Below are 24,944 nucleotides of genomic sequence, written 5' to 3'. Positions count from 1 at the left end.
AAATTGGGAGAATAAATGATTAACTCAGTGTAATATGTGTTAGGAAGGTTTGTGTTTGGAACGCTAGACGAATCAATACACAACTGAGCATAACGTTGCAGCTTTCAGCCACTTTTAAATTCAGCTCGACTCAGAATACTTTATTCGTACCTCAAGGGGTAATTTAAGGTTCATTAACTCATCGGGTTTGGTTCTTCCAGCCACACAAAGACTGTACGGTGTCTTCATTTGCCCAAAAGCCTTTCAACGCCAGCCCTGCACAGGGGGAAATGAAAATTCATTTTAGATTTGAAAAAAACGCTGAGGAGCAAAGCCGTGAGTTGTGTTTTGTTGTTCAACAATCCCTTAATCAATTACATCAAATCCACAGATGTTGTTGTCAATGTTGTTCAATCAAGTTATATTTTCTACCAAATGTTTAGCCTCTGGTGGGACAAGTGGTTTGATGAGTTTCTTTGGATAATTTGGGTGAACTGAACCAACCACTCATCCCTCCATCTTTTTATATAGCTTCCGCTTTTGAGGGTTGTGGGCGGGGTTTGAGCTCTCATTAACCTGAGCCCTGTCTTTGGACTGCGAGAGGAAGCAGACACAGAGTGACCCAACCCACGCTGAACTGTGGCTTTACTGAGACACGTGACTGCAACAAGACCAAATGTTCTCACCTTGTACTTGATGCCAGGCCCTGAGACGCACCACTTTGTATAGTGAATGCTAAAGCAATATTATGTAGCACTGAAGCCAATGATCTATCGGGGACACACCAATGGTTTTGGCATCGGTGTTCCCACTTTAATGGTTAAGGTGACCAATCTGCCAAAAAGTTGATTTGTACACTTTTATGTTCTTACACTCACGCTGCCAGTTTCTCTCCCTTTATCTTTTTCAGTGTGGGCGGTGGGTGTCGCTCAGTCATTCATGGACACTTCAGTCTGGTCTCTGTGATCTGGACCAAGACACCCTGCAGAGCTGCTTGTGTTCTTCCTCCGTCGCTGCCTCCCTCACTCAGCTTCCTCCTCAGTTCACACATTGTAAAAGGTGGACCGGGCCAATACTCCACTTACCCGAGCGCCGTCCGATAGGTGAGGGCGGCGAGGGCTGCGCTGTCATTGGCTGACTGCTGGTGAGAGTGCGATGCGGATTGGAGGATGTCGGGGGACTGGGATGAAGACCTGTGTAAGAAGGCGCTGGTGTTGGTGGAAGAGCTGTGCTTCAACTCCCCAAGGGGCTACAGCCAAAGCGAACGCTGCCAGGAGTTCACCTACCTGCTGAGAGGTCGCAACAGACTGGACACAGGTAACTCACCGCCACCCGGAGTGTGAAAGTACACACACATACAGAACATAACACTAAACTTAAAGTATAAACCTGCACCAGACATTTTAGTCTTCAACCAAACTTTCAAAATAACAAAGCTACAAAGTTAGTGTCATGGGGCCTCGTTAGGGGATATCTGACCATGGTGTTGTGTCCTGTATATGGCTGAAAGATAGAATTCAAAGCTGGGGTAAATGCTTCAGGAGGACGACTGTTGATATTTGAACTGAAAACAAATACACCCCTCTTTTCACTGCCTGGTCAGCCCCCCACATACAGGGTATTAACATGCATCGCCAAGCAAATCACAGATCTCAAATAGTTGGAATAAGCCACCACAAACCTTAGCAGATGGGACAACAGAATACTGAACCAAATTCAAACAAATGAGAATGAATGTTACCGCCTGTCAACCAGAGACAGGAACCTCTTCATTCATCTTAACTCATGATGGTATCTGCACTGTTGATCGATGTAGTTGATACAGCTTGCAGATGTTCATGGAGATCTTCATCCATTTGTTATTTCGTCTCGTGGTTGAGCTGCAGTCTGTGGTGCTTGTACTTAGCATTCGGACGAAAAACTGCGGAAATGACTGTGTGTACTTGTGAGAAAGCAGTGTTACGTAAGCTGAAGCCACTTTTTCAAGTCGTCCTCCCATCCCCCAACAGTAGGAATGATAACATTCCTGTGTACTAGCACAAACATCCTTGTTGCTAATTGGCTGGAACAGGTGTCATGCTGCTCGGGTATAGTCCAGCTTTCTTTGTTTTCGCAAAAACAGAGCCGGGGCTGTGAATCTAAACCAGATTGTTATTCCAGCGTACGCACAGCATGTAGCTAGTGAGGAGATATGAGCAGACTTTGATAAATAAAGTATTAGAATAAAGCTGCTAACCCCACCTTTCAGGTTCTCACAAACTTGTCATTGCTGTAGGTTTATCAGATTATCACAGAATATCAGCCATTCCTGGGGCCCCCTCTTAGCTCGGGGCCCCAGGCAATTGCCTGTATGCTCATGTATCACAAATGGAAAAGGGGCTTTTATCGCGTTTGTTTTGAAAGGACTCCACAGTTTGTCGAGCCGGTCTCATCCTGCCTACAGCAGTACCCCACTGTAGGAGTAAAGGGTCATCTCCTGCAGACTTGAAAGGTGGCTTATAACAGCAAGTAGATTCCTCCGTCACTCAGAACAGAGGCTGTGGTCAGCTGGATTCGTGTCAGGTGGAATGTAAGCTTCAACAATGGAAGAGGTGTGAAAACCTCCAGAGGAGCTTGTCAAGCATCAGAATGAGCTGCTCTGCTAGAAACAAAACCATGAGTTTAACAGACACCCTTCAAGCCTGCAGGGGGCGAATCGTTGATACCAAAAGATTTTGTGTTTCGCTGTAACTGATCACTCAGAACTGTTTTCTGGGCTTCAGTGAAGATTTCCAGTTTTCCACCCTGATTTGAATTAATGTGATTTTGTGGTGGAAACAATAACATTCAGAAAACCCACACATATAACGTGAACAGATCATTTTCAGGGTTGCCAGCAACATGAGTGTACGCTAGACTTTCCGGTTTGAAAAGGCAAATGCTAAGGAGTGCTTATGTTAAAAGGAAGTTACAAAACTTTGCACTCAGAACAACAAACTATGAAATATTCATCTGTTAGATTGAAATGGCAACGGTACAAGTCCATCTCATTTCTTTTACGAGCCTCAAAAGAGTCTCAGTAGAACCCGGAGATTGTTATCATAGAGTTAGGTTACGCACACATTTATATATATGGATATATATATATATATATATATATATATATGTATGTATATATATTTTTTTTTACCAAACTGAGCAGATGGATGTTGCTGCATTGTGAAGTGTACCGTGTGCAGGGTGCATTGTGTGGTTTCTCATTGAGGCATTTGGAAATGCAATGCACTGTTATGCAGATTAGCGTGGATATCTGTGGCTCAGTGTAGATTAGCCTGGATTGGCTGCGTGTCGCCTCAGGAGATTTGGATGGCTCTGTGAAGAAATGGCACACCGTGGTTCGAGGCGTTGCCCCCCCCCCCCCCCCCCGCTTGCCAGCTGTGATTTTTTTTTTTTTCTTTTTCGGTGTTTGCTGACGGAAGTCTCTGAGTCCCTCCGAGGACTGCGACCGCCGAAAGCTGTCAACGAAATGGCTTGTGTAAGCAGCAGAGAAGTGTTTGATGTGGAGCAATGTAAAACTCCCGGTGGACTTGCATCAGTCGCTGATTGACAGGGAGTCTCGGTGGCTCTTCAGAGGCCTCCGTCCCACCCACCTTCCCTCCCGCTGACTCGCTCTTTATGCTTTGTGGATTAGCAACGGATCTTTGGCAGGATCAGTGCTTGGGAAGGCACCGTGACTGCCCTAAAGAGAGAGAAATGGAGGAGAGTGCTCTGGCCTCCGACAGTCCCTGTGCCCGTTTGATCACAGCCGAGTCTTATCAGCGAACCCTGATCTGCCAGCCGCGCTCCACCTCCTCCTCTGCCTCCTCGCTGGGTTTTACCCCCTCCAGATCGATACATTAACCTTTCTTATCCTTAAACCCCTCCCCTCTTTATGTTTTGCTCTATATCACTGTCAAGTCTTTCGCACATGCTGTGGTAGTTGGATCGACTTTATCAGTCTTCCCCCCCTTCTTCCTCCACCTCTGAGGAAACAAGAAAAGGGGAATAAACCCAGTCAGCTTATATGTCCGTTCCAACATGTTCACCAATCCATTTTCACCCCTCTTTTTCCGTCTATCCCAGCCCTGCAGGCCATTCTCTGCTTCGGATCTAATTTCCTTTTCCTCCATTCCGATTCATCACTACTGTCCTTTCTTCCCTGATTGTTTTTCTACCTAGTCCTCTACCTTCCCTTGCCTGCTTTTCCTTTCCTGGCGCTCCATCACTTCTCCATCCTCCTGTCTCCGGATCTCCAGCGTCACGTACTGTCTTGCCTTCGCTCTCGCTTCCCCCTGTTCTCTCCTTTTCCGTCTCTTGTCGCTCACTTCCCCACCCCTTCTTGTTCTCCACCGTGACAGATCGATGTCCCCCATCGCCCATCCCCCCCCCCCTTCCCCCCCTTCCCCCAATCATATCTTTTGAACAAGTGCTGATTAATGACATACACAGACTGATGAATAATTCAAACCAGACAGAGCGAAGAGAGGGAGGCTGCAGCGGAGGAGGTGGTGGAGAAGGTAAGGGTGACAAACAAAAGAGGCAGTCGCCGGGAGAGGAGGAAAGTCGGAGCGTGCAGAGAGCATGGAAAAAGAAATGACAGCGAGGAATGAGGGGTGTTGGAGGGGATTATATAGAGGAGAGTGTGAGAGAGGAAACAGAGAGGGAGGGACGTGAAAAGACGGAAGCGAACAAAATTCCAGAGGACATACCCAAGGGCCCGAGGGTTGACTGCTGCTGTTGTGTTTTCATTCCGTTACAGATAAAACTTCGTTCTCTTTGTGTGTGATTTAACAATGTCGTTGTCATTCGCTCTGAATTTGAGTAAACTGAAGAAAAAAAAATGGGTTCAGGAAAAAAGGAGCCATTTGTGTGACACTGTCAAAGCGTGTTGTGGTGGTGGGAGGGAGGGGTCGGGAAACATTATCCTCAGATGTTAAGTACACTACAGCAATGATTGTCCTGCCCACAGACTGGAGGAATTGTTAATTAGTCGGCCCCTGGTCTGGATGGCGACAGGGAAAAATCCCCATTAGACGCTGCATCTGTATCTTCTCTTCCTGGTCTACTTACATAGAATATTCATGTTCAGAGCTATGTGTCTACAGTTCGTTGGGGTCTATGATTGATAACTTTTTTACCCTAGTAACATGCTCATAAAGAAAAAGGCTTTAGTATATTTATAATTTTTCGATGTATGTTTTGTCGATTTATTTATAGGCGTTTTGGGTATTTACCAATTTATGAATTCATCATTCATATACATATCATACGCTCAGACTAGGGTTGCAAAATTCCGGGAATATGCAAAGTTGGAAACTTTCCATGGGAATTAACGGGAATTAACGGGAATATACGGGAATTAACAGGAATAAACTGGAAATGTTGTGGATAATTTATACTAACTGTATTTACCTTGTCATATACAGACATAAATATAAACATTTTGTTTTGTTATAGGCTGATTTGAGCCCTGAGGAAACTTTGGGCACTATATGCTATATGCTTCTGCATCGTTGTCATTCTTAACATAGGTCTTTGCACAGTATTTGCAAATGTACACAGCCTTTCCTTCTACATTGGATGGGGTAAAATGTCTCCATACATGAGATAGTGCACGTGGCATTGTTCTGTAGAATAAGATGAGAAAAAAGTTACTAATGCAATGCCAGAGATATAAATAGTTAGCCAAACAATTGGAAACATCTGTAAACATATTTTACAATTGATGGATAAATGGATGGAAATAGTCTGGATGAACAGATGAACAATCCTCAATCAGCATGCTAATATATTTTCCCCAGTAATATCATCTAAACTTACCTGACAAGTCCTGCACACTACAGCAGGCCTCAATAGCCCTGCTGTAGAGTGAAGGATGCTGGGAATTATCTGTGCATGTGATGGAAGAATGCTGCATTCAATACAGCTTTAAAATTGAGTTTTGAATGATGTTTTTATTGCTCAGCGTTTAATTTGCGTATTTATTTATTTTTTCAAAATTCCCCAAATTCCCGAGCTAAACTTGGAAAGTTTCCGGAAATTTACCGGAAACTTTCCCTTTGCAACCCTAGCTCAGACACATGCAGTCGTGTCCTTCCAAACCACAGGCTGAAATTACAAAAAGTTCCCGAGCTCTGGAGCTGACGTGGACTCTCTCTTTCATTCCCTCTCTGGTGGAGGCTGCTGCTGGAGCTGTCCAGCAGTCTGGTGCTGAAACGGCGCTTTTTTTCTTTTTAGTAGCCTACTTTCTTTTTTTTTTACCATTTCAATGAGTCATACTCCACCCTCACAAACACCCACATCCCCACCCTCACATCCACCCCCCCACCGCCCCACCCCACCCCTCAACCACAATCCTTGAGCCGTTACAGATTAAAACGCTCACAACCATGAGGAAAAACAGGCCGACATTGAAAGGAGGCATCCCCGCGGGGTGTTAGTATTTTCTTTTTTTCTTTTAATTATTTGCAAAATCCCCCAATCCGACTCACCCGCCTCACCTCCTCTCCTCCCCTAATAATATCCACTCCACCGACGTTTGCCCCCATTTTAAGCTCAGGATTTAAACGTGGGATATGAGCTCCTGGGGATGGTTGCAATATATGATTTTATACCCACTGCAGGCTCCCTCTCCTGCTCCATAATGTGTAATTTTGACATCCAGTGGTGTTGGGGATGCGGCTGCATGGTCTACAGTTGATTTGTCAGGCCCATGATCTGCATAATGTTTAAATGTGTAAATACAGGACACATAGTCACTGGCAGCACAGCAGTATTGGTTGTGTTGCTTCAGCTGGATGGATTGCCAAGAAATTTTAAACCCGCATTCATGTTTCTGAGATGATGCAACTTACTGACAAGGGTGATTTTCTGATTTTTTTCTTAACTCTGATCAGGAGTTTCACATTTGTGGTTTTTACACTGAATCCCAGTCTAATGCTTGGGACAAACCAGAGCCAGCTTTCATGCTTACGTGCCATGCTAGCTATTAATGCTAAAGACAGTACACAGGAAATAAAATCCACAACTACAGCAGCTGCCTCTGCCTCCCCTTTCACATTAATGTACATTTGATTGGTTAGAAACTGTGTTTTGTTTGTTAGATATGATTTGATTAGATGAGCGTTAAATAAATATGTGAAACAAAAACAACGCAGCCATTAGGGGATCAGACACTCACGCAAGACTCATTTGTGTGCGTTGAAGGCTTTAACTGAAACGCTCGCTGCTTATTCACTTGCCGTCTCGTCGCGGTTGGTTGCTTATCTGTTGCTGAGATGGTTCTTCCTTCTGAGTGAAAATAAACATTTGATTCTGTATTTCCTCTCTTCTACCTTCTTCCCTGGCCCTCTGCAGAAATCTCTGTCAGTCTGCTGTCGGTCATCGTGACATTCTGCGGCATCGTCCTCCTCTCCGTCTCCCTCTTCGTCTCTTGGAAGCTCTGCTGGCTGCCATGGCGGGACAAGGAGGGCGGAGGCCTGAGCCTGACGTCGGGGCTGCTGCCCGGAAGCGCCGGCGTCGGAAGCCTCGGCGGCACGGGGGGGTCGTCGCTCCTGCCGCCTCTGCTGCAGAGGAAGGAGGGCCACTCCTCGTCCTCGCTCTACCCCTCACTGGGCCAGCAGGGCCAGCACCACCCCCACTTCTCTGACCTGGTGGGGCTGGAGAGGGGGGAAGTTGGATGTGTTGCTGGTGGGCCACAAGAGACCCAGGAGCATTCCTACCTGGACATGGACTCCTACCCCAACAACGCTGGTGAGAAAGGTAGCTGACATTAGACACTATCAGTACCAGTCTGACCGTGAAGATGTGGCAGATAACTTCTTCTCTTAATAAGCTCACAGCAGTGAGTTCAGCACATTTATCCACATACAGTAAAAGTAATGTATCTGTGTTGCACCACTGTGATGCATACTGACCATTATTGTTCATATAAATGGGTTTTCTTCCAGTACATATACTTTCTTTCAGTACACCAGTACTATCACTTTTGCATCTAACTGGCCTAGTTTCTCATTACAGACCCTTAGTTATGCAGAAGTAAAAAGTTTCAGCTACAACAAATATTGCCCACATTTCTATTGAAGGATGGATTTGTTTATTCCTCATAGCTGCATAATGAATGTTTGGCCGTAAGGTGCAGCTAACAGACTAACAGACCGATATCTAATCACCTCACAAGGTTGTTGGATAATGTGTTTGCAGCCAGAAGACGTGTGGACACCTGGTGATTATGGCCCCACCTTTCACTTTCCTTTCAGCTGTGCATTCGGTCTCTGTAAACTCCAGAGAAAATATGGCTCTTTAGCTACTAAACGTTTACCTTTCTTCACCGTTTAGTTTTTTCAGAGCTTGTTTGCAGAACACTGCTGCCTGCTGCCGCTGCTGGAAACGAGGCTGATGTGAGCAGTGAAACTGAACCGAAGACTAAATGTGCCCGAACAATGAGCTCGCCAAAGCTGCAGCATTGGCCCATAATTCTGTGTGGATTTGTTACTGCAAACGACCCCTCCACATTACACAAAGTCATTTGATTTAATCGTCAAACATGAGGACTACATACTCAGATTTATTGCTGAATCAGCTGGTGGGCATCAAGCCGCTTCACGTCACTCATTCAACAGTTTGACCACATCTCAAGTGGGAGAACTGGCGGCTTTCCCTTGTGTTACATGATTGTAAATTTAATATTGTCTGTTTCTGAGCCGTTGTTTGGAGAAAACGAGATATATGATTATATTACCTTGGACTCTAGACAAAGTTTCACTTGCATTCACTATCAGTGTTCGGTTATTTATGTTGTATAGACCAAATCCACAATAGACCAAGCAATTAAATGAGTTAATAAGCAGGTACATGTTGGTGTGTTTGGAATCGGCTACAAAAGTCCAACATCAACCCAAACAATTACAGCAAAAGCGAATGTCACAGTAAAATGATGTTTTAAACAGATGGGCCCAGGCAGCAGCTCTGAGTTGATTCTGTTGTTGTATTTGTGCTGGCTGTCAACACCAGTGCAGGTTGTTTATCATCGCTCACAGTCAAATATTTGCTGGCTGTCTGTCTTGAAGCTGGATGTTCGCTCTTTTCATGTCTTCAGGTTGTACTGCACTCACGCTGGCTCACGTTCTGCTGCTGTAAATACGTCTGATCATTTCTCTCCTCCTCTGCGCTGTTAAATCAGTGTCTGTTAAATCAGTGTAATAAAATCAATGAGATCAATGATGCCGTCCCCGGGTTACGAAAAGACACATTGCTTTTTCTGTTAGAGTCGCTGTAACAAGCGACTCCACAGCAGCGCTCACAAAAGAAGGATTTTATCTGTTTTTTTCCCCTGTGGTAGGAACTCTGAAGCTGAGTACCACGTCTCCGGATGTGCCCAACCCAGAGGGTGGAGCCCACCCACCAAAAGACCTGCCCAACGCTCATTCCCAGCAGCCGGTCACCCCACGGTCAGTGTATGTGTTTTTAATCAAATCCAGCAGTTTCTAGTTGTGTGTTGTTTTTAAAGTCTGAGATGTAACAGTGAACAAAACCAGGGTTGGGCTTTAATCTCAGGCTCATGATCAATAAAGGGGAAATCCATGGGAAAAGGCTTGATTAAAAACAACATGAAGGAAAAATGACCTGATAGTTGTTTTGTAATGGTATTGCTCTTAGAAGATGCTGGCTTTAATCTTGCTTCCCTCTAATGAAGGCTTCTTTTTAAGGGTCCGTAAAAGCAAAAAAAATCACTTTTGTTTTGAGCTTGTCCAAATTGGTCTCATCTAGAACAGCATATTATTTATATTTTTTGATATTTTCCGATCTTCAGATAATTCAACGAGGTCCATGCAGCACATTCTGCTGTGTAGTTCTGTGTAATTTGTGGTTTTAACTCAGAACCAACATCATACAACTAACTAAAAGTTCAGTGCATGTAGAAATGGTGTGTCAACTCTTTTGTAAATGCAGTGTAAACAGTGGGTAAACTCATTTAGATGATTTTAGCCACTAGAGGATCTCTGATTAAGCTGCTTTATAACAGAGTACGTGTATGTGTGTGTTTGTGGGTGTGTGTGTGTGTGTGTGTGTGTGTTTGTACTGTGCTCTCCATTTAATATTCACCCTCTGAGCTCTTCTGTGTCTGTTTAGGCCCAAGCCCATGACTCACCAGCTCTCCAGTCCGGATTTCCACGGTGAGGAGAAGGAGCAGGTCACCAGTATTGGGCAAATCAAGCCGGAGCTCTACAGACCCAAGGGCGACCAGGGCGAAGGCAAACAGGGCGACAACTGTGGCAAGATCAGCTTCCTCCTGCGCTACGCCTTTAAGTAGGTTTACACCCGAACATCCAACTACTCAATAATAATAATAATATTAATTCATTGGCAGGAATCATTTTAAGATCTAAAGTCTTACCTGCATAGATTAGAACTGTTACAGCACCACCATGTTCACCCTAGGGTTCTGCATCTGCATCTGTGTGTGTGATGCTTATTCCCATTTTCCCACCAGGAGCTAGATTGACAAAACAAGCTTTCATATATTTGAGACTTAGAAATGTATAAGCCACCAGAGAGTTACCAGACATCATGTTGTTGTCATGCCAGGTATCCTCAGAATTATAAATTGGAAAAATTATTTTGACATTTGCTGACTGTAGGCGACTTAAAAACAGAGCACGAATGCTGCTGTAAGACGTGCACTAATGTCCAGACATTTTCAGGAGTCAGTTGTTCTGGACATTTTTCCCGCCAACGCCCCCTGGTAAATGTGTGGAAAATGTGGGCAAGTAGGCGTGTTGATGACGTGTCCATCACACGACGGGTGCAAAACTAGAAGAGTGCAAATATGTAGATGCATATATAAACTCAAAAGGAAGATGTCATCTTAGAAAGACAATGTTATTCGAGAGCTTTTGGTGATAAGGTGATCGCCTGAATGTTCCAGAAGTTCTCCTATATATGAACATGTCTGATCCAGATTATCTCCTGCTCTGTTCTTCATATGTAAAAGACAAAGTCAAAGTAGTTGTCTGGAAATTGCTTTAGTGTCATGTTGGAAGATCCTCTTCTCAGCAGTTTGTGAGCTGGGGTTACTAATTTTGCCACATGTGAAAAAATATGTGTTCACCGTCAATCGATGTGATCTACGTTACTTGTTTGTTCTGGTTTTACTGAATAACACGGAGGCCATCCGGTACTTTTGGCAGATCCAATCAATTTCATTACATCTTTTTGGAATGAGAGGAACAAAAAATGTCTGGAATATATGAAGCCTACAGGCGTGTTAGCGAGCTCTAGTGTGGAGCTGTGCAGCGGTACTTTGAGCTAAATGCTATCATTAGCATGCAAACATAGAAACGACTCACTGGTTTCAGTATTAACAATTAATCATTTTTTAATAAAGAAACATGGGACCAATGTAATGACTCGATGGGTTTATGTTCAGGCCACTAGTTTGAATGATTTCAATTAATTTTGGTACAACATTAGGATCTTATTATAACACTACCCACAAGCCTTTGCTGCCATTGTCACGGCAAAGAAGCCAGAAACTCGAATCCGAGCATTTGCAAATCTCAGAGACTCTGTTATGAGAGTTCAGAAGGTAACGGAGCACCAAGTTGAAGAATTCACCCACAAATGACACCGAAATTCTAAAATGAACAGATTTAAGCAGCATCAGTTTTCTCAGCAGAAGTCACATCCAGCTGTCGCTCGGCTTATCGGCTCATGTTGAAGAATTTTGAGCTCAGTGATTAGATGCACCTAGGGAGTCGCAGATAATGTTTACCTCTGTGTGTTTTTTTTTTTATGAACACTCTAATGTACCTTTGACTTTTTATCACAGAGCCACATATATTCTATCTCCAATGCCTTCTGGCCGACACTGCCGTCCATGGAGTCGTAGCAGGCCAAAAAAAAAAAAAAAATCAACAAACAGATAGTCAGTATTGTGTTGGTTACAGTGATAGCAGAGCGCTGTGAGGAGAATTTAAACCTTTAAACGAGACCTGAACACCGTTTGATGAATCCAACACTGGGTGTTACTGCCTACACTATGGCTGTGCATGTCTGCTGTGAATGTTGATGCATCTGTTTTTGCACCACTTTGATCACACTTCTTCAGTCAGACGGCTGCTAGCAGACACTGGTGTTGCGGCGTCTCTTTATGGCGCACAACAGAGAGAGAGAGAGAGAGAGAGAGAGAGCAGGGTGCTTCTTGGGAAAATACCTTTCAGCGTGTTTATCCTCCGCACTTAGCATTGGAGCATCCATCCTTAATGGGAAAAAGAGAACACAATTGTGGCATGAGATGTAGCATAAATGGGATCTCGTGCGTTGTTTGTGATGTAGATGTAGAATGAGACAATCGATACGAATATATCGGGATGAAAACCACGTGGAGCATGACAACAAAGAATTTGGAAAAAGGTTGAGGTGGATGTGCTGTAAACCAAACATGTCCTGTGTGATGTCCTGCCTCCTGCCTGCTCTACCAAGGCTCCACAACAATGTTCCTGATATTTTCCTGTTGAATGTCTGACCCGCACAATCTCCTGCTGCGTTCCTCGAATGTGAAAGACAAAGTCGAAGTAGCTCATGTCTGAAAACGGCTTTTGTTCCGTGTTGGAAGGTTGTTTTTCACTGGTTCATCACTCGGGTGAAATACACTCCTGGGGGTAGGTTTTGCAAAGTTTGCCACATCTGAACAAATGTGTTGCCTCCACTACCCTTTTTCCGAGGAAATGTACACGTCAGATTTGATACAGCATGCCCTTCCTCTTGCATGCTCTGCTTAGACACCGCCCCTCGCCTGAATGCTCCAGAAATGTCCCTGTCGCTGTGAACAGGTCTGACCAAAATAATCTCCTTCTGCATTATTCACTAGACACAAAGAAAATCGAGTTTGTTGCACTGAGCATCGGATTCATAATCATTCTGAAAAACACATCTTAATATGTTGATAGTATCACACATGGCTCCAATGTGGTCTCGTGTGTGCTTGTGGTAATACAACTAAATGAATCAATTCATGTTTAAGTATAGGAAAAATGGTTCTTTTAAATGTAAGTGACATGGCAGCGGTAATGTCTTTAATGTACTGTGTGGCACAGTTTGCTGTAGCTCCTTTCATTGGCCTCCTTTGAGAATTCTTCGTTGAACATTCTCTGCTGGAAGTTGGGTCCACGTAAGTAAGTAATTGGTTGGGTGCCATGCTGTGAGGACTGCGAGGACGTGTGTTCACACTGTGAGCTGCGGCGGCTCGTGGGGAACAGCGTGCAGCTCACTGTCTGCAGCTCAGCCGGCAGTCGCCCATTTTTTTTGCCTGCCCCGACATGTAGAAACATTACAACAGGCGAAAGTGCTGATGGTCAGAAACGAGAGGGAGCGAGAGGCCGTTTCAGTCATGAATAATAAATGGGGAGCCACTTTAAACAGCACCCCCTGTCAACACATAATAACAGCAGACTGTGTTATAGCCGGAGCTATGCAGACACGGAGAATTAGCAGGAGGGTTGTATGGCGAGGGAGGGTAATGATGAAAACCATTCATGTGTCCTTTCTCTCCCCATTTATAAAGTCACAGGATAATTTATGTCGTGCTGTAGTTGCCTGTCATTACACTGGAGGGGAATCGTTTTTAGTGAGAGGAGTAGGAGAGAGCGAGCGACTGAGGAATAAAGGAGAAAGGTTAGAGATGTAGCTGCAAGACGAGTGTGTGCTTATGTGTGCAGAGACACATGTGGAGGTGTGTTAGTGCTGGGACTGGGATAAGATTGGTATGTTAATGTGTGATACCGCGCTATCGGGAGCAGCAGTCACAACAACAGTGTCAATCTTCCTCAGCCCCTCCGGGAAAGGCATTTCTATTGACAATCCCATTAAAAGCCGACACATTTCAACCATGGGAATAACAGCTAGCTTCCGGGCATTGTCCACTAGGAATAAGGCCGTGAATTACGCGCTGTGCTCCAGCAGTCACAGGTATGTTCTGTGCAGCACGCCTCAGAGATTGTGTAAATGCGTCGGGTTTTGTTCCAGACTCCCTGTGCTGTAATGAGACACGCGAGTGCAGGGAAATCTGCAAGCGTGTCTTTGTTAAAAAACAACCAACAGCTGTAGGAAACTTCACAATGATCAGGAGAGAGGTGTCTCTTTTTGTTGTGTACAAGCTTCCCGTCGTGTTGTGTTATTTTTACATGGAGCACTGGTGACGGCTGAGTCTCCACAACCAACACGTCACGAAATTATACTGGACTAAATGATCATTAGACACATAATTGAATTGGTCAGGGTTTTTCAAATAAAATATGTCTCTGGCTGAGCTGGAAATGTAATTTCCTGCTACAGTTTGCTCTGTACATCACCTCCCTGATTTGATGTGATTGCAGAGTGGGCATGTTTGTCTAATTGCCTTAATTGGATGTGATGCAGAGGTAAACACGTGCCGCGATTGGCCACGCTTGTTTTGTCAACAAGCGTCTTGTTTGTGGTCGGTGCTCGTGCACAGAAGACATTATCAGCGCCGGGGTCACTGATGCTGTTTGCCCTGCCGATGCTTCCTCAGCCCCACCGTTCACGCGGCACTGCTGCAGCAGCTAATGAAGTGCTGACACACTGGTTAACACAGGGAGACACAGTCTAATGAGGGCTGATTAAAGGCCTCCGAGCCTTTTTCATCTTCATCTGGTAATTAAAAGCATAATAAATGGCGCGTGAGATACAGTCTGGATGGAGCGGTCGAATGTAAACATGTGTGTGTCGGCCCGCTCGCCGGTGTATGTGCAGGCAGACAGACATGCAGTCCTGCTGCAGTGCCTACATTTGCATTTGTGTATTTGCTTGGTTTGTTGCTGTAGGGGACAATAATGCTGCTGTTATTTATTGTTAGTGAAGGTTCACATTTTTCCCCTATATATCCTATCTTGTGGCAAAAATATGTACGTAATAATGTTGTAATGTTGGCTTATTTCTTGGCAGTGAAACATGCCATTTAGCATAAGAGAGAGTTTTGCTAATGGCTGTTTTGAGGATGTTACCTTGAGAACTTATTTTACATTTGACATAGGCACAGTCGTGACATGTATGTTTACAATTAGAGTTTAGCTTCAGTCATATACAGTATAAGTACTTGGAGAACATTCTACACAAGGGATAAATGGTGTGTTTAACTGTAAATGGTATATGAAATATTCATCAACATGCATATGAGATACCGATAGTTCAAAATAAGTAAATAAGCAACAAGTTGAGAACATAACTTAGCCAAGACCCAACAGTTCTTTAAATTCAATCAAGCTGCACCAGATTCACACACTCATAGATATCAGTCCTCCTAATATGCCTGATTTTTTTTTCATCATGATCCATTTATTTATTTTTTTTAATGTAAAAAAAAGAGAAATGTATCTTACAATGTACAATAATTCTGGTCGGTCACTTGATCCAAATCTGAGCCATAATTTACACTTCATCCTTCCACCAACTTTCATGGTAGTTTGTCAACTGACAAACAAATGCAGATGGAATTTAACCTCCTTTGTGAAGGTACATGACACTGATAATAAAAGGTAACTGGTAACCCACTTAAATTTTACCCCTTTAATGATGTTCAGTCCTTTAACTGCGTCTTCCACTTTCAGTCGAGCTGCAAGTTGCAATAATGCCCTAATGGATCCTCCGTTTGTGATTCCCCTTCTTCCTCAAGGCTCAACGTTAACCCACCATAATCAAATATTGATATCATTGATAATTAAATATTGAAAAATAATTAACTGATGAACTTTCTTTTGATCGACTAATTAACCAGTCTCCTCATCTGCATTCTTACACGTTAACAGCTGTTTGCATGAGGTTGAAAGGGACGATAGAATAAGAGGTACCATGTAAAGGATTACTAATGAGCTCAGTTTCATCCAGACACTGTCTCACTGTCTGTACATCTATGCTTACATTTACATAGTGCAAGCATACAGCTGCAGGAATGACGCACACAAACACACAATAACTATTTTTGCTACTTCTTGGTTCAGAGACACAGCACCACCCACGCTATTATGTGAGCGTAAAGCCCTGCTCAGGTGTTTGTGAGTGTGGGTTGATCCTGTCTGGGTTGCATTTGTGTATTTTTGTAATTTTGTGCATCCCCATCCCCCCCCCCTGCCATTTTTGTACGAGCATGTGAGAGTCTAATGGAGTCTTCTATTTGTGTGTTTGCGTCTCAGCACGGAGCAGTTGGTGGTGAAGATCCTCAAAGCTCTGGACCTGCCAGCGAAGGACGCCAACGGCTTCTCTGACCCGTACGTCAAGATCTACCTACTGCCAGACAGGAAGAAGAAATTCCAGACCAAGGTGCCTCCCACTCCCAAAACACTCACCTGTATCCTGGCTGCTAAACAGAAAAATAAAACCCCACCTCTACATTTTAACCGTGGTCAACCTGTGACTTGCTGTTTTCCTGTGGCACTGATGACCCAGCCTCCTCCTGGAGAATCATTACAGTTTCACTGGCGTAAATATAATCTGGTGTATAATTTATTCAAGATAATGTGCTTCAGACTATTACAGGGCCCTGATACTCAGCTCCACTGTGTTATTCTGGTGTTTGAGGACAGCTGAGTCAATATTTGAGTACTTTCTGGGATGTTCTGTACCTGGAAATGTATCCTTAGCCCTCGAAAAAAGAAAGAAAATCTCTCTCAAAATGTATTTTCTGCACAGAGGCTCAAGGCCTATGAGCTCAGTGGCTTCTCAAATATGAGTTGTAGTGCTCTGTTGTATATCCGTAAATAACATAGTGTGTTTTTTACAGCCTTGGAATAAGCCAGGGAGAAATCCTGAAGCTCAAAAGTGTCAGAATTGAACTGTAAAGCAGGGAAGACTGTAAAGTGTCTTTCAGTGATGATGAAGCTGCACCAGTTTGAAATTCCTCCCTTTGGTTTTTATTTCCTCCTTTGTGCGGCTGTCTCCTGTAAATCACAAAAGCCATTGAAAAGCATGAATGCTTCGCTCATTTGCATAAACCACTCTTTTTATTTTCGAATTTAGACGATTGTCTGACTTCAATCACGTCCTCATTAACACGGAATGCTTTCTCCATTCACGCTTTTATCCATCAAAAGCGACATAGACATCACCTACAAGTCGACGTCGGGGCTTTGTGTTCCTGGTTTCTAAAGGCGCCGCGGCTCCGTCAGCCGCGGTTTAATCCAAAGCTAACAAGTAATCATCAAGTGCTAATAAGCCAGAGTGACAGACCCACTTATGCAGCAACAAAAGTTGGATTTTGAATATCAAGTGTGTCACGCTTTAATTATCGCCAGCTTTATTACATGACGGCATTCGCACCAAATGATTTCATGGCACCTTAATCCCACCAGTTAATCAGCAAACACTACAAAAATTTTCCATGAGACTGATTGAGATTGAAGACAAATTTGCAAATGCTGTCCGCGACGTGCTTAAATATGATGAGTAGGAAATTATAGCAGCTTTCTTTCCATCAGGCTTATTCTGATTTAAAAGGATCCGTTTTATTTGAGTTGTTATGGAGGCGACAGACGGAGAAGTCAGAAAAAAGGCACCGCTGAGTCTCAATAAGACATAAACTCCTGTAGAGTAAACACAGTTACCCATTGGAAACATTGAGAAGAAAGAACAGCCTCACCTTGAACATGTCTAGGAAGAAAATATTGAGTTTTAAATTCAGGTTTCATTTCTTTATTTCGTTCAAGCATGTTTGATTTGATATTTCGTCTCATGAAAAGGTGAAATTTACTTCTCTCCCTGCGGCTGAGGAACAAGGTCAGCCCGTGCACTGAAGGTTAATTAGGTTGCCCGAGGACATTTCAGTCGGCACGGCCGCGCTATTAATCAAACCCTTTGGAAATGTTCTGCATCTTGATGTGTTTTGTTTCTGAAGGAAGGCTGCTCAGTCAATTTGAAATACCCAGTCATGACATTTACATGTGAAAATATATTTGCTGCTGCTTTCAGCACAATGTGATCATCCTGGGGGCAGTTAATCAAAGTTTTTATTTTCCCATGGAGTCTGTGTTAAGGCTTTGTGATATGTGAGGAAGTGATGCCTTTCTATGTTTCCTATTTGTTCTGGATGGAGCTGAAAAAGAGCTGGGTGGTTTACAGGGGCAGGAAACAGGAACAAATCAAAACATCACTTGCAGCGATACAGATTCAGAAAGAGAAACATAACAGCAGAGAGGAAAGCATTTTGACCTATTCTGTTCTTCTCAGGTAAAGTGGTGTTTTCTCAAATGAGACCGTTGCATTGATAGCCACAGACTGAAACTCCAGCAGCTCGTTTGACAGCCGTTACTGTGTCTGTGAAGACACATCCAGGATCCTCTGCGACTCCTCCATTCTACTTCTATAAAAGCATCCTGTTTGTTATGTTGAAGAAATGGAGACGAGAAATCGACTTAACTGCTCAGCAGATTAGGGTTTTTTTTCTCACAACAGCAAAATATCAACGTCTTTGAGGATCATGGATTGTGTCTTCAAAACAGCATCGCTCACATTTGTCAATGCAGAAGTCCTGAATCTAAAAACAACAGTTTCATGAAAAAAACAAATAGGTGCTCAGCCATAAAATAAGAGTGGTAACTAATTTGTAATTGTATAAAGAAAAATATTAACATCATATTTAAGTAGAAGGGAATACGATACTGGTGTACAGTTTAGATACTGGTGTATCCAAAGCAATGAATGATATGAACGACTGCTGCAATTAAGGAAAAATAATAAACGTAGAACAAGTTGGCGGGAAAAAAAGTACTAATGATTGAAAAAGTGAGATTATTAAATTTTATTTCATTCTTTTTTATTTTGTTTTAATGAGGATATATTAATTACAAAGTGCATTAACAATTTGGTGATTATAAAATTGCAATGAAGTTAGTTTATATTAAAATAATGGAATATTTACAAAAAACATAAAGTGTTTTAATATAGAGAACTTATTATCATTAATATAGCAGACATTATTTTTATTGCAGGTGAACAAATTCTGCAAGGAAGGGTTTATCTTTGTAGCTGTAGCTATGAACTGGTAATGTGTAAAATGATGATAAAATAAAGTACCCTGAGCCAGCTTTAATGTTCTTTCATATTACCTGATCATAAACAAGGGTCCACACATGCTAAAGATAAAGTTAAGTGGATAACATATATTGATTAATTTAACAAATAAAATATTTATTTTCTTTTTGTTTTAACACTTTTTGAAACATATGTATGAGCAATTTCAGCTTAGGTAATAGACATTACTGTTTATTGACAGAACTTCAGAGTCAAAAGAAAGAGCTGAAACTGTTGTAGTATGTAGTGGGTGAGCTGTGAAGTGAAATTATGTTATGTCAAATAATATTGCTGGTTGTTGCACCATGATTCCCTTTCCTAATTCCCCCATACCCACAAAGCATTACCCTGGTTTGTCAGGTGTTATTATAAATTCTCACTGTGTGTGTCTCCTCTCAGGTTCACAGAAAGACCTTAAACCCAGTGTTCAACGAGACATTTCAGTTCGGCGTGCCGCTGAGTGAGCTACATTCCAGGAAGCTGCATTTCTCTGTGTACGACTTCGACCGCTTCTCCAGACACGACCTGATCGGCCAGGTGGTGGTGGACAACCTGCTGGACTTCAGCGAGGGCAGCGGGGACAAACCCGTGTGGAGGGACATCGTGGAGGGCACCGCGGTAAGGAGGAGATTCCTGCTTTAGATTTGACTAGATCAACAAAATGAATGAATGCTCAGATTGTTGAAGTTCAACCACAAGATTTAACTGTCCTCACTTTTAAAACGGCAAAACTTTAAATGATTTTCTTGGGATGTTATGGAATATAGGCATTACTGTTTGTTGTGTTCAGATGTTGGATGTGCAAAAAGGATGTATATGATTTGTGCAGACTGGAAATTGCCTGCAGTGGCCTATGGATTAATTCAGCCTGCTTAGGTGAAAAAAACCAGCTCCGACAGATTACTGGAAAGGCACTGCTGGCCACGTTCAAACTTTATATCAAGCGGTGTCCAAGCAGATTTATATGAAATATTCATAGAAGGCTATTAGCAAATTAGATAGAGGAAAGTCTTAAAATGTTTGGCAATGGCGTTTCATTTATTAAATAAGTTTAAAACACTGATCCCTAACTCTGTGTATTTACGTGTTGGGACATATTGATCAGTGAGGCTCAGAGCCTCCGAGGAGTCATCACGCCGCAGTGTGACCCGAATATCACCGGTGTCATTACCGTGGTGGCACTGAGACCACAGGCGGGGGGGGGGGGGGGGGGGGGGGGGATCAGTAGATGGGAGTTGAGGGAGGGATATAAAAAGCCTGGAGTATCGTCACCTCTACTTAGCACTTTCCTCCACTCGGGGCCATTGACAGATTGGCATATGATTCATTTACAGTGACGGCAGCCCCCCAAAGAAACACCCCCCTTTATATACACTCTGCCTGTCCACATGAGGACGCCTGCTGTCACTCAGCGTCAGTCACAGACGCACAGCAGCTCTTTTCAAGCAACACACAATCATTGAAAACCAAGGGATCTCTGCCCGTTAGCGTTTTTTAGCATTTGTTTCTGATACTAAGTGTGTGTGTGATCGCAGTGTCTCTGCTCCATTTCTGATCCCTAACTGTGTGTGTGTGTGTGTGTGTGTGTGTGTGTGTGTGTGTGTGTGTGTGTGTGTGTGTGTGTGTGCGTGTGTGTGTGTGTGTCTGTGTGTGTGTGTGTGTGTCTGTGTGTGTGTGTGTGTGTGTGTGTGTGTGTGTGTGTGTGTGTGTGTGTGTGTGCGTGCGTGTGTGTGTGTGTCTGTGTGTGTGTGTGTGTGTGCTTGGTGACCCACAGGAGAAGGCTGATCTCGGGGAGCTTAATTTCTCGCTGTGTTACCTCCCCACTGCGGGCAGGCTCACTGCTACAATCATCAAGGCCACCAACCTCAAAGCCATGGACCTGACCGGCTTCTCAGGTAACGGATTAACACGCTCGTACACATCCTGCTGCTGCCAGACATTCAGCAAGTCATGACCAGAAAGTCACTTGAGGGTCAAATATGACAGAAAAAAGCTTCACTGCTATAATCATATTCTGATTTAGAACATCTGGCACGTAGCTCTGCAGATATATTTTTAAACATTTGTTATTATGGTGCCAGTTCCCCGGAATAAAGAAATAAAAAAGATTCAAAATTCACCTTTCAACAACAAATACATATACATAACCTTTTATTCCCCACAGTGTGCAGTCTCAATTAGAGCAAACACCTCCGCCAAGGCCCTTTCCCTGAATGAAACCAAATTAAAAAGGGATAGTTCACCCAAAGATGAAAATTCACTCATTATCTACTCAGGCTGATGGAAGGGTGGGTGAAGGGTTTGAGTCCACTTCAAATTTGACTATGGAGCAGTATGGAGACATCTTATGTTTAATTTTTTTATGTTTAAAGAATCTGTACAAAAGTCTTTTGTGGACTCAAATACTTCACCCACTCCTCAGTCACTCATTATCTACTCATCAGTGAGTAGATAATGAGTGGATTTTCCCTCATTCCCTTTAAATTCACTGGGTCTGATTAAAATAAAGTAAAACAAAATGTTCTTGAATTTGTCCACTGATCCGCATCTGCACCAAAATGTCGTGCCCCACCCCTCCCCACAATTTCATGGAAATCATTTGCTTCTGCATAATCCGTCTAACAAACAAACAAACGCAGATGAAAACATAGCTTCCCAGGCGGAGGTAATAAACCTGAATGCAAAGCAGATACAAGAAACCCAACAAGTTGCTTTTAGCTTCAGGAATACATCCTCTCTTTTGTTGGAAGACTCATTGATATGTATTCTCATTATCATAACTGTTTCCTCCTTCTACGAGTGAAATCAAGTTTACAGACAAAACGAAAACTGAGAGCGATTCTTCAAAACCTAATAAATCACCAACTGAAGTAGAAGAAGACGAAGCATGCTAAACAGAAAGGCGAAAAAAAATGTAAATTACTTTAAATCTTTGCTAAATAAATCCTGGAATGAACTGAGCATCAGAAGATTGATCATTTCGTAAGAGAATCTTGGGGTAGATTTTTCCTTCAAGAAATAGAGGTAGAGTTTATACATTATGAATATATTACCCAAAGCTATAAACTTCATTTGTTGTAAAAATGACATCCAGTAAAAATGTGCTCCCATATTAGGTGGAGTAGGTGGAGCAGCAATTACTGCACCTCTGCAGAAATAGAGGGAGAAACATCGATAGCTTTACCCCTGAGACAAACACGACTGCTAATGCTAATATTGAATTAACAATGTTATTATATACAGGTTTTGGTCTTTAGTTACCTCTCACTTAAAGACTTGATGATTGCAGCGGCAATGAATTCTCAGATGAAATTAGATCTCAAATGATAATGACCACACACTATTATCGCCACAGTCATCCCAGGATAATTGCCGCTGCTGAAAAATGCAGCATTGAAAATTGAGTCTATTGTGTGTGTGTGTCTGTGTGTGTGTGTGTGTGTGTGTGTGTGTGTGTGTGTGTGTGTGTTGTCACTGAGCTGCATATGTTGAATGGATAACTAAAGTGATTCAACCTGCGCTGCTTTTCTCTCTTTGTGCTCTTAATCCAGCTTTGCTAAGGTGACTTGATTTTCATGCCTTTTATGTTCCAGTCACAGAAACCTGTGAGCATGATCGTGAACAGTGTTTGCATGAGCCCCCCCCACCACCACCACCTTATCTTATGCTGTGTCTCCCTCTCTTTTTTTCTTCTCTTTCTTCCTCATCGTTTCATATCCTATATCCCCTGTTCCATACTCTTTTGAACACCACTCCCTTTTCTCTTCCATCCTCTTCATCCTCTTCTCCATCCTTTCTCCCCCTTACTCTCTCTCTCTCTCTCTCTCTCTCTCTCTCTCTCTCTCTCTCTCTCTCTCTCTTTCTGTCTCTCTATGATTCTCCCTCAGACCCGTACGTGAAGGCCTCTCTGGTCTGCGACGGGCGAAGGCTAAAAAAGCGGAAGACCTCCATTAAGAAGAACACGCTGAACCCCACGTACAACGAGGCGCTGGTGTTTGACATTCCCAATGAAAATATAGAAAGTGTTTCCATCATCATCGCGGTGATGGACTACGACTGGTGAGTGTGATCATATTGTTGCATGCTCTGGGGACCGATCATTACTGTTGGAGTGGGCTGTTTATTGAATGTGTGTTTGCACATGCGGCGTGATGTTTGCAATTGCATCACGCTCGTCAAATGTTGGTGGTGTTGCGGCCGTGTTGAACACTCGCGAAGGGCCCCCCCTCATGAGTCAGCCTCCTGGTGGATCTTCCCTGTTTTACAAAGACGGGCACCTCATGAATACGCATGGCTTATGCTAATGGCGTAAGAAGAAGATGCGTAACCCTGCCAGCGTTTGTCTGTCGCTCGCAGCAACACTTGGCTGGCTGATGTGTTTGTGTATAGACGCACAACCCTCCCTATTATAGTCTGCCCTCCATTTGGCATCTCCATAGGTGTGTGCTTTTGTTATGTTTGTGCTCGTGCCGGCTCCCCCTGCTGACATCAAGCTTTTACACAGCGCTGTGTGTATTTGTGAGCTGCTATTCAATATCCTGCCTCAGCCGCTGTACTCTTTTCCTAATACTCAAGGTTGATAAATGAGACTCTCGATGCCTGTTTCTTACCAGCCCTGTCTTCCGCTCTCTCCCTCTCTCTCTCTGCTTTTTTATATCCTCCCTCCATCTCCCTCTCCTCCCCCTTCCCTCTCATACTCTCTGTTCCGGCCACTCTCTTTCTCTGTCTCTCTTGTCCATGCATCCATCCCTCATCCCTTGCTGCGTGTCAGTATTGGTCATAACGAGGTTATAGGGATGTGTCGTGTAGGCAGCGAAGCGGAAGGCCCAGGAAGAGAGCACTGGACGGCCATGCTGGCCAATCCACGCAAACCCATAGAGCAGTGGTATCAGCTTGTGGAGGTAATCATCATATTATCGTGTGTGTGTGTGTGTGCGTGCATCGCTCATGTGTCATAAGTATGATCTCATACCACATATGTTATGAGGAGCTTGGTACTGGGCATATAATCAAACAGATTTCATCATATGATTATCATTAGAAGTAGCAGCAGCAGTGAAATTTGAAGAATAGCAGGAGTTGTAGTGATTGAAGTATTGAAATATTGGAACATTAACATTAGCAGTGGTGGATGAATTATTCACGTGTTCACTTTATATAAGCATTACCAAAATCTTCAAATGTTTCACTATAACTTGCATATTAAAGGACCAGTGTGTACGATTTAGTGATGTCTAGTGTTGAGGTTGCCAAATGCAACAAAGTGAATACCGCTCTTCTCACCCTATCCCACCGAGTGTGTAGGTATATCTAAGGTGGCCTTCAGGTAATTTAAAAAAAGTGAAAAGCCCTTTGTAGAGCCAATGTTAGTTTTTTTCCAAAATGGGCTACTGGAGAAACGTGGCGACATTGGGACGACCCAGTAGCTGAATGGTTTTTACCACATAGGCCCATACAGCTTGAGCAGCCTGCTTGGTTAGATTAACCATTTACTGCAGGTCATTCCCCTACTCTTTACTTTGCAGGGGAGGTTATGTTGTCATCTGTGTTTATTTGTAAGTTGTGTTTTCCGGGGGGGCATTATTGTAGTCATGGATTTCTCTCTGACTTTAGCAGGATAACACAAAATCTACTGAATATCATATTCCGTGTGTGATGAAAGATCCTACTTAATCCTACACACTGGTCCTTTATAATTTGTCAATGATTTCAGCCTAATAAATCAAAAGTGTTGTTGTTTGGCATTGACATTTATGAAATTTCTTCTTTCCCTGCAGGAAAAAGCGATTGGTACATTTGTGTCGAAGAGCACCACAGAGTCCTCGCCCAAGCCTCACATCGTCGTGGACAGTCCTCACTCTGATTAA

General features: G+C 43.2%; 1 protein-coding gene across 1 annotated transcript; it reads left to right on the top strand.

Annotated features, from left to right (window-relative positions):
- The first annotated feature begins 1,148 nt into the window (after positions 1-1,148).
- Positions 1,149-24,944, top strand: syt3 (synaptotagmin III). The gene is made up of 10 exons (XM_061090410.1): positions 1,149-1,296; positions 7,354-7,749; positions 9,338-9,446; positions 10,129-10,305; positions 16,206-16,332; positions 19,477-19,695; positions 20,852-20,972; positions 22,965-23,136; positions 23,849-23,978; positions 24,855-24,944. Exons 1-10 carry the CDS (start codon positions 1,149-1,151, stop codon positions 24,942-24,944), a joined length of 1,689 nt encoding a protein of 562 aa, XP_060946393.1.

This window comes from Limanda limanda, chromosome 17, assembly GCF_963576545.1.
Source record: "Limanda limanda chromosome 17, fLimLim1.1, whole genome shotgun sequence".
Taxonomy (NCBI): Eukaryota; Metazoa; Chordata; class Actinopteri; order Pleuronectiformes; family Pleuronectidae; genus Limanda; species Limanda limanda.
This window is presented reverse-complemented; position numbering and strand designations above follow the sequence as displayed.

Bases quoted from the DNA above. Each gene is read 5' to 3' on its own strand.
- syt3 (XM_061090410.1), top strand. From the start codon at position 1,149: ATGTCGGGGGACTGGGATGAAGACCTGTGTAAGAAGGCGCTGGTGTTG. The intron at 10,306-16,205 runs GTAGGTTTACAC...TTTGCGTCTCAG, and splicing joins CTCCTGCGCTACGCCTTTAA to CACGGAGCAGTTGGTGGTGA. The intron at 19,696-20,851 runs GTAAGGAGGAGA...GGTGACCCACAG, and splicing joins ACATCGTGGAGGGCACCGCG to GAGAAGGCTGATCTCGGGGA.